The following is a 10,036-nucleotide window of genomic DNA, read 5'->3' on the forward strand; positions in this document are numbered from 1 at the left end:
TCACAAAAACAAAATCATTCCGGGCAGCGTCCACTGAGCATGTTTTTTCACAGCATCATGAACTTCCTCGTGTCTCCAAAGTCGTTTTTTTAACGTCCTGGGTCTCATCTGTCTCTTCGATGAGAAGGCCGGCACCACAAAGGCAGAGGTCTGTGTGAAAGAATCAGTGAATTTTCGCAGGGACTCCTGAGCTGAGCGGATTGGGATTAGCGAACAAGATAAGGAAATTAAGCTCTTCTGATGCCTTTTTATTTTCAGTCCCTTTCTAGATGGGTCTACCCCTCAAGACAGGTGGAAAGAAGGGCTTCTCCCTGCGTCCAGGACCCTGCCCTGGGTCCTCTTCATTGACACCCCACCAGCCGGAGCCGCCTGTCCCCCTCAGTCAGACTACAGCAGGAGCCCCGGGGTCTCCCCGCTTCCTGCTTTGCCTGCTCTCATCTAGTCCCAAGCAGGCAGAATATATTTCTAACTGCATCAGGCTTGTCCTTCTCCACATGACACCCTTCTATGGTTTCCCCAAATGTTCCCAATGGAACCCGAGCTCCTAGCCGGGATCGATGGCCTGGTGCATGATGCTCTGGTGCTTCCCCCCTTTCCAGCCTCCAGAGCTGCCTCCCTGTGCACATCCCACTCCCCGCCCCGCACCCCACCTCTGCCCACCCACAGCTCACACTAGGTCCATGTTTGTCCAGTAACTGAAATCCAGTTAGTGAATTTCAGCAACTTAATGCCTTGGAATGATTGCTGCCAGAATCAGAAATTCAGCATCATGGCAGTGGCTGTACATTTTTCCTTTTGCTGGAAATCGAGTCGTCAGTGATCGAAATCCACTGCACGCTGAAACTGTTAGATCATGAGCCTGAGTTGTGAGTGGAAAGAGCATATGCTGTTACCCCACTCTCTGGTGTCCGGTCAAGGCAAAGTGTTTTAATAAACGGGGGACCTGTGTGCCCCCCTGAGCAGGTGGAAGACAGAGCATTCGTACCACCTCCCAGCCCCACTCCCAACCACAGCCGGATGCGTGCTCATCCCTTCACCATTTGTTCCCGTCCTGGGAAGCCTTCCCCAGGGGGTGCACGTGCTCACGGAGACACAGCGCTCGGACCGTGTCGATGGGAATTCGCGGACCCATCCATCCGGGGAGGAGGTCGCCTTTCTTGCACCAAGTCCGTATCGACTGGGTAGCAGCCAGGACCAAAGAACCTCCCTCCTGCCCCTGGCCATCGCGCCTCTCCCCGTCCCAGCCCTGCATTTTGTGTGTCAGTTCAGGCACTGGCTCGGGAATGGCCTCTGGAACTGAATGGCCAGTTCAATCTGAATGGCCATCAGATTGTGACGATCTGTACCCAGAAACCAGCTCTGAGAAAAGGGGGTCGTCGGGCCCACTGGGGACCCGGCCTAGCCTGGGTCTGATCCCTGTGTGTGGAGTCTGGGGGCCCGGCCCAGTCCCACTGCGGTCGTCTCTAGTGGCATCTCAGGGCACCTGCCCGTCCAGGTGGGGTCAGGCCCCCAGGGCGTCGGTCTGTTTCCAGAGCACAGGGTTCCGGGCGCACAGAGGCTCAGAGCGGAGAGACCGCGAGGCTGGGGCGTGGTCTGAAAACCACACCCCCTCTAGAATTAGTGTTGCTCTGATTTATTTCTTAATATGATGTTTGACTTTGAAAAAAAAGTACAGGGTATTGTGTTTGCCAAAAGGGTAGAGGGGAATTTCTGTTTCCAATATTTCTCTTGTTCAAACACCCAATTGCTACCCTTGTCTGTCATACCCGTGTTTCCCCTTCCCAGTCCACAGCTGTCTGGGGTGTCCCCTCCCCACTGTGTCAATAACATTTGTGTCATCCCCATGGCCGTGTGGTCTTCGTCGTTGATACAGAGTCTATTGGCCACTGGCGGTGTGCCTGGCGTTGACCGAACGTTTCCATCCTGTCACCTTATCTGACCCTCACAGCCATGTTAGGAGATACACACTCTCATCGTCCCACTTTACAGAGAGGTAAACTGAGGCTCCCTGTACTCGCGCCGGCTGCCCAAGACCACAGGAACATAGGTGTTTTAAACCTTAGGAGCGGCATCCACATGAAGACTAAGGACGAGGGGCTGTGATTATTGACTCACAGAGTCACAACTTCATCCCCACAGGGGTCACTGTTTGGGAGCTGATGACCTTTGGGTCCAAGCCTTACGACGGAATCCCGGCGAGTGAAATCTCAACCGTCCTGGAGAAAGGGGAGCGCCTCCCACAGCCACCCATCTGCACCATCGACGTCTACATGATCATGGTCAAGTGTGAGTGACAGCCATGGCCACCGCCCTTGCGTAACTGGCCTTCAGCCAGCCTCGCTGGGCCCGGAAAGGCATTGCTGCCCTTAGCCAACAATGGAGACCTTAGATTCTAACCCTGCAAAATGCCGTCACATTCTTTTCTCTTTTTGTTTGTTTGTGTTTTATCTTTTTTAAAGATTTTATTTATTTATTCTCAGAGAGAGAGGAAGGGAGAGAAAAGAGAGAAAGAGAAACATCAGTGTGTGGTTGCCTCTCATGCACCCCCACTGGAGACCTGGCCTGCAATCCAGGCTTGTGCCCTGACTGGGAATAGAACCTGTGACCCTTTGGTTTGCAGGCCTGCACTCAATCCACTGAGCCACATCAGTCAGGGCTGCTGTCACATTCTCTGTGGCGAGCGCTCAGGTCCAGAGACATCTGTCACTGTCCCCTCAAACATTTCTCAAGAAGCCCTAGCCTGACTCACTGAGCGCTGTGACCTGGCATCTTCCCATGGTTGGAAGCAAATAAACAAAGTCAAAGTCCTCCGTAAGCCCTGACACCGAAATACTGGAGTGTGAGTTGCTCCCGGGAAAAGCCAGCCTACATTTCGTTACCAGAGAGACGGAATGTTTTTAAAGGCCTAATAATGAGTAACCACATGAGGCCAATAGAATCAACATTTCTGCTGTGATTTGAATCTTCCAAATGGCCGGTTTACATGAGGCAAGTAAACATGTTAATCCAGGTCAGAGTGTGTGGCTTAGTTGACGCTGGGACCGCCCCAGAAGCCCCCGCCCAGGGGGCCCTGGAGGTGACAGGACATGTGTGCTGAGCGTTTACACGAGAAGGGACCACAGGGACAGCCCAGGAAGCAAAGTCAGTGTAAATGTTAGTGCCTCTTCGAACTTTGAACTGCAGGTCTCCTATTTTACCTTCCTTGCTCGGGGGGCTGAGCAAGCTGGGATTCCAAGGGGGTTGTGACTTGTGTGAGGTCACCCCACAGTCCGGCCTAAAATAGCCTGACATCCCACTGAGAGGAAATAAAGATGAACCCTGAGAGGCAGGAGGATTTCCAGCTCGCAGCTGCTGCTCCTGCTTGTTAATGCAGGCCTGGGTGGCAGTGTGCTGGAACGCACCCACACAGCTAACCAAGAGTGTCCCCCTAGGGAGGGCCCTGAACACCCGCCGCTCCCCACCCTGTCACTCGTGACTCCTGGGTACGTGCTCCAAGGGCAGCACCAGGGAGGGGAAATCCCAAGTCCCGAGGTTCTTAAAGAAAGTCCCTAAATTTCCCTAAACGGAATCCAGTTTCAAACTTGCAAGCTTGCCGAGTGACCTTAGGTGAGGCTGGCTGTCTCAGGATGGCTTGACGCCAGAGCCCAGACCCTCAGAACAGGTCACGAGAAGCCATGAGCATAACAAGGCCACCGGGTCACTGGAGGGAATGGCACTGGCGCGCCGGCTCTCAGAAGAGCAAGCGCAGAGAAAGCCGGGGGGAGAGTGCCCCTCAGATCCACACCTGTCCTGGCGTGAGGGGCTCTAGACAGGTCAGTGCTCCCTGGCCCAGGCTGGAGGGTCCTTCGCCAAGCTCAGGTTTCCTTGGCACACATTCGTCTAAGAGGGCCTCATTGCAAAAGCTGGCTTTCAGCGACGCCCTCATCACGGCACTCTCAGGCTTCTCATCGCCCCGTTTTCCCTTCACCCCCTCTCCAGGCTGGATGATAGACGCAGACAGCCGCCCCAAGTTCCGGGAGCTGATTCACGAATTCTCCAAGATGGCCCGGGACCCCCAGCGCTACCTCGTCATCCAGGTACCCGATCTCTGTCTGCTCGCACATCGGGGAGTGCAGCTTGTCACTGTGCTCCCTCATGCCAGGCTAACCGAACCAAGCTCGCGGGCACTGTTCAAGACGCAGTGAGATGCTCGAGCAAAACCCACAGCTCAGCACCTCAAGGACTGCTCCGTGGATCCAGGACTGCACACGGACTTCCACCCACCTGTATATTACTGTAAATCCCGATACCATAGCAACTAAGAGCCCCATGCACACTCAGTGCACACTGTTGCCTCCTGCCTTTCCTTTCCCTCCTGAGCTGTTCGCACTTCGTTCGGGGGCTTTTGCACAGCGAGGAATTTTTAATGTTTACTTCCAGGTCAGGGGAGGGAGGAAGAGCGGAGCGACTGTACAGTGATGACTAACATGGCAAACACACAGGCGCCTGCCAGCAGAGACCCCTGTCCCCCACCCCCAGCCAGAAAGCCAGTGACAGCCCTCTGGGCCTTACTGACGGTCTCAAACCTCTGCCCCAGGGGGACGAGAGAATGCACCTGCCCAGCCCTACGGACTCCAACTTCTACCGCGCCCTGATGGACGAAGAGGACATGGAGGACGTGGTGGACGCCGACGAGTACCTCATCCCCCAGCAGGCCTTCTTCCACAGCCCCTCCACCTCCCGGGCGCCTCTCCTGAGCTCCATGGTAAGAAGCTTCACTCTTTCTCACGGGGTTTCCGGGAAAATGGTCCCCGTCTAGTGGAACTCGCCCCGAGCCCGAGAGGTTCATTCTCACTAAATGGCACAGCCAGACTCGGGACGAATCCATTCGGTGCGGCAACTTTTCCACGGCATCTCGACGGCTGGGTCGGAGCCTTCTGAGGCTCTCTCAGGGGTAGGACTGATCGAAACTAAGCCTGGCTGTCCTAAAGCTAATGGGTCCAGACGACATTAAGCACCTGCGCATGCCTCCACTCCGTGAGACGCTCCTCGCGCGCTCAGCGAAGTGGGCGAGACGTGCAGCGTCCAATGAACACCTTCGCTTCCTTTCCAGAGTGCCACCAGCAACAGCTCCACCGCGGCTTGTGTCGACAGGAACGGGGTACGTATGGAACCCGGGAAACCAGAACTCGGCGACAGTGCTTCGGCGCGGCTCTGTTACACGCAGAACAGTGCCCAGATGGCCCTGGCCAGTGTGGCGCACTTGGTTGGAGTGTCATCCCGTGGCCGAGGGGTTATGGGTTCAATTCCCAGTCCCAGTACTTACCTAGGTTGTGGGTTCAATCCACAGTCTATAGCATATGGGAGGCAATTGATCAGTATTTCTCTCTTGCATCAATGTTTCTCTCTCTCCGTTCCTCTCTTTCTAAGAGCAATGAAAAAAAATGTCCTCCTTGGGTAAGGATAAAAAAAGAGAAAGGAAAATGCCCAGACTCCCCCAGAGAAGGCTGAGCTTCCTCTCTGTGTGGTTTCTTCCCTGCCTGGCTCCTTGACCGCCTCCCCGCGGGCCACAGTGAGGTCTTACTTCCCTGCAGAGCAATGCAGAATGCGGCTCAGGGACCAGCAGCCCCGGCCTCACCTGGCCGTCGATGACAAGTGCAAGTCTCAGGGCCCCTGCCCCAGACGCCCTTTAGATGACGCCAGTGCTCAAGGGCGGGGAGCCTCGACCTAGATGCTCCCCGACCGGTGTGGACACTACAGGCCACACGCTGCTGCTTACCCCCACATATTCATTAATTACAATTAAAGGTAACATGCGTCCAGATCCTCACAGGTGCGGCCGCGGCTGCCATATCGCAGAGCACAGGCCAGAGGCCCTTGCAGGCGGGCCGTGGGGCGTCCCTGGTGGGGGCCTCGCCCAGCGGTCAGTGTTAGGACTGCGCAGCCTCAGGCCCTGCCCCCAACCTGCTGAGTCAGAGCCGACACTGTGACTGGGCCTCAGGTGGCCTCACACGCCACCGTCTGAGGGGTCCTGACTACCGTGACCTTGCCTCCCACCCCCTAGCAGAGCTGCCCCCTGAAGGAAGAGAGCTTCTTGCAGCGGTACAGCTCCGACCCCACCGGCGCCTTGACTGAGGACATCAATGGCACATTCTTCCCAGCGCCAGGTCAGTGGCTTGCCCTGGAGTCGGTCATGCTCGGCAGCCTCCAGCCCCAGTGTCCTGGCCGGTGGCTTCCTCCAGGCCGACTGTGAGGTGGAGACGGTGGCACATTTTCAGACACAGACACAGAGCAGGGAGGGAGAGGCAGGTAAACGGCACACGACAGAGCCAACCGAGCCCAGCACGTGGGGCGTGGGCGGTGAGCACACGGCGTGTCCAGGTGCTGGGTTGGAGCTTTGGTGTTAGAACGAACCTGCTGGTTCTCTAGACTTTGAAGCAAACCACTCAGATGCACGTGTGTGAGAGGATGCGTGAGTATGTGAGTGTGTGAGCAGTGTGTGTGGCTGTGTGTGCACAGGCATGCTTGTGTGCAGGTGTGCGTGTGTGAGGGGCAGATTTGGTCTCTGTTTTCTCCGCTCCATCCACTCTTGCCTACGAACCATGGGTTTTTCTGCTCTACGCTTTTTCCCAGACACACCCCCCACCTGCCTGCACACACACCCCCCCAAGGCAGGAGCGGGTGAAAGATAAGTGTACCCACTGCTTTGAGAGGTACAGACCAGGACATGACTTGCTTTGCAGCCAGAGCAGCACAGTCCCCTCCCCAGGTCCCCTGCCCCCCTGTCAGGTTCTCAGGCTTCAGAACAAGCCACGAGGGGCTGCCTGCAGGACCCTTTGCTGACGCTCTCTGACGTCCTTTCCATTTCAGAATACATAAACCAGGTGGTTCCCAAAAGGCCAGCGGGCTCTGTCCAGAACCCCGTCTACCACAATCAGCCCCTAAACCTGGCTCCGGGCCGAGACCCTCACTACCAGAACCCCCACAGCAACGCCGTGGGCAACCCCGAGTATCTCAACGCTGCCCCTCCTCCCACCATCAACGGTGTCCCCGACGGCCCCACTCTCTGGGTGCAGAAAGGCAGCCACCAAATTAGCCTGGACAACCCCGACTACCAGCAGGACTTCTTTCCCAAGTCCAATGGCGTCTTTAAGGGGCCGACAGCTGAAAATGCAGACTACCTGAGGGCCGGCGCCCCGAGCAGTGAATTTATAGGAGCATGACCGTGGAGGGAGCAGCAACAGTAACAACCGCAGGCTCCTCAGCCCCAGGACCAGTGGCACCGCCACACCCATCCCCACTGTGTGCCCACGCGAGTCCTGGACCTCTGGACTGGTTTAGCCATATCTGCTCTGATCAACTCATCTTTCAACCGGGAAGTGCCCCTACTCCAGTGCACTTTGGGAAGCCGCAGGGACATCCCTCTGTCTTCAGACTGGGAGGCTCTGGTACAAGGCGTCCAGGAAAGAATGTTGCCCATCGGACTGAAGTTCACTTTACAATGAGGTATATTTGAGGGGGAAAAAACTACATCTATACAGAGTGTTATTGCTTGGGGACCTTTCAGGGTTTGGTTGTCATTGTTGGTTCTGAACTGGCGTTTCCAATGAGGAGGAAGCTTGTCCAAGTGTCACGATGGCTGCCCTGAGTGCACGGGGCCCAACCGGGACCGAGAAGCAAGGGCCAGTCTTCCAGCTGACACTCGACAGACGCGCTGGCTCTGCTTCCAGGCTCTTCCACTGCCAGGCAGCCCAGACGAGAAGGCCTCCGTGACCCGAGCAGGCCCGACGGTCGTGGCGTCCAGTCCTGGCAGGTGCAGAGATAAGCCACTTGGACCCCATTCTGGGCCAAGAGGGACCAGAAGGGTTAGAATTCCTCATCGGACTGACTTTTGTACCAACATCTCCTCGGTACTTACTCTCTACTGGTTGGCCAGTGTTTCCTACCTGTAAGCATCAAGATTTCCTTGTTTATTTTTGCATTCCACTGGTTTGGAAACCCAGTCTGGTGTCTCCACCCACCAGACCAGACGGTACGGCAAAAGATAAAGGACAGCCCAGGCGGCTGCCCTCAGAACGGCAGCCTTTAACCGAGATGCAGAAGCTCAGACAAGAGCCCATCCCCCCAGATCTGAGTCTCGGGAAGTTCATCAAGTCCTTTGAGGACCGGGGGCAAGTTCGTAATCCACGGGCTGCAGAGATGAAGCTGTGCTTAAAACTCATTTAACCTTTCCCTCCCCCAAAAATTAGTTTAGGCTACTCATAGAAGATAATTTTCTTTTTATTTCACTTCAGAAGGTTTTTTTTTTTTTTTGCTCAGAAGGTACTTTATTCTTTCTTGGTAAGCTGTCCCCAAAGCCCCCCCACCCCCACCCATTGTCCTGTGTCAATAAAAGGATCAGGCAACTACTTACAGCCACGGTGGGCACACTTTACAGGTGACAGTAAAGATGACATTATGTAGAGGGTGGAATTCAAGTGGCAAGTGAGACACTTGAGTTTGAAATTGAAGACACTGCCTTTGCAACATCTAGGGGCGTATTAGAAGAAAAGAAATATTTTTTTCTTCTTAAAAAAAGATATCTCTATCATTGGAGGAGGACCCGGGGGACGCTAACGTTCTTTCCAATCTGCGTGTCCCTTCAACCTGACCTAGCAGTGGTGGCGTTCTGCACACGCTTCGCCACCCCCCTTCCCCCCGTCCACCCAGGAGGAAACACTGCCGAGACCTTTCTGGCCCATGGGTGTGTTCCGCCACCTCGTATCTCGTCTCAGTGGAAATACACACGCTAGTCAAGCCCCTTCCACCATGTCCTCACCTACACCAGCCAGCCCAGCAAAGGTACTGAAGGCACAAAAGGGAATCAAACATCATCCCTGATTCCCAGGCACTGACTGTAGAGCAAAGCAAACAGACTCACAAATACTGAACGTAGAGCAATGTGACAAGTGCTAGATGGACCGCGTCAGCAGGGCCCTGGGACAGCAGAGGGCAGGCAGGCAGACAGGCTGCTCCTGAGGAGACCCCGGGTTCGTCAACGACTCTGAGTGGGGCCGAAAGGGGCCGGGGTCTCAGGCAGGAGGAGGCAGAAAGTGCGCTCCCGGTGGCGGCGGTGGGAATTGCAGCGGCTGAGTCAGGTCCCCAGGCTGCCCCTTTACCCTGGGATATCCCGGGCCTTGGTCCCCAGGTCCCCCTTGGGCATGTGGTGTCCCCACCAGGGATTTTAAAATGCTCAGTGACATCTCTGAGGACGTTAGACAACATTTCTGAGAATCTGCAGTTTGATGCCATTGTCATTAAATCACTTATTCTTAGTTCACTAGAGAAAGTCAATGTTTTAGTCAGATGTTTATTCGGCTCTGGGGAACAACAATTCACATTCCACTGTCACTTTTATTTGCCAAAACACAGGTGATCGGCAAGGGAGGGTGCCTGTCCCCAGTCGTATTGTAGCAGTTAAATCCTAGTATTTTTGTAATTTGAAACAGTTTACTATAACATAATAAAACAGCAAAAACCATTCAAGCTGCTTCTCCTTTGGATTTCGGTTTTCCTGCGTGAAATCTAGTTGCCAAGTTCTCAAGGTTGCGTTTCTCACCCCATCTGCTCAGGGAGGTACGGGGGCTTGTCGATGCTTCCGAGCCTGAAAGAGCAGAGCTCCTGGGGGGGGGGGGTTCGAGGAGAAGATTCCTGTGGCTGGTCAGGAGGGGGGTCCCAGGAGGCAGGGTTTGCATCCAATGGCCCTGATGGGCCAGGTTTCAAAGCTCACCCTCCGTCCTGCACCCATGCTGGTAGCCGCCGGTCCTCTGATTCGCCCTCGGTGGGTCCCTGCAGCTGCACCCACTGCCCAACCTCAGCCCCGGCCTGGAGATGTGGAGTCAGGGGCTGAAGGAGCTGGATGCTGACAGCCCGTGCGACAGGCTCTCAAATAATCCTTAAGGCGGCCCTAGGACCATGCTCCATGAAAAATACTCCTGTATTTACTCATGAGGTAAAGTGGAGATGAATCTTCACAGCTTAGGTACCTGTTGAAAGTTCGTCACTCAGACGGAAGGGA

General features: G+C 55.2%; 1 protein-coding gene across 2 annotated transcripts in view; it reads left to right on the forward strand.

The window, feature by feature from the left end:
- The window catches only part of EGFR (epidermal growth factor receptor), a 140,053-nt gene extending 130,549 nt beyond the window's left edge, over nt 1-9,504 (forward strand). Inside the window, exons 23-28 of one of the 2 annotated variants that reach the window (XM_037156057.2) lie at nt 2,140-2,286; nt 3,979-4,076; nt 4,577-4,744; nt 5,093-5,140; nt 6,044-6,146; nt 6,850-9,504. In XM_037156057.2, coding sequence (XP_037011952.2) covers nt 2,140-2,286; nt 3,979-4,076; nt 4,577-4,744; nt 5,093-5,140; nt 6,044-6,146; nt 6,850-7,202 — 917 coding nt within the window. In that variant the 3' untranslated portion in view covers nt 7,203-9,504. The remainder of the gene's footprint in view (nt 1-2,139; nt 2,287-3,978; nt 4,077-4,576; nt 4,745-5,092; nt 5,141-6,043; nt 6,147-6,849) is intronic. The other variant, XM_037156058.2, reaches the window with a different exon arrangement.
- The last annotated feature ends 532 nt before the right edge of the window (nt 9,505-10,036 follow it).

The sequence above is a fragment of the Artibeus jamaicensis genome, unplaced genomic scaffold (assembly GCF_021234435.1).
Source record: "Artibeus jamaicensis isolate MK-2021 breed Jamaican fruit bat unplaced genomic scaffold, CSHL_Jam_final contig_1016, whole genome shotgun sequence".
Lineage (NCBI taxonomy): Eukaryota > Metazoa > Chordata > Mammalia > Chiroptera > Phyllostomidae > Artibeus > Artibeus jamaicensis.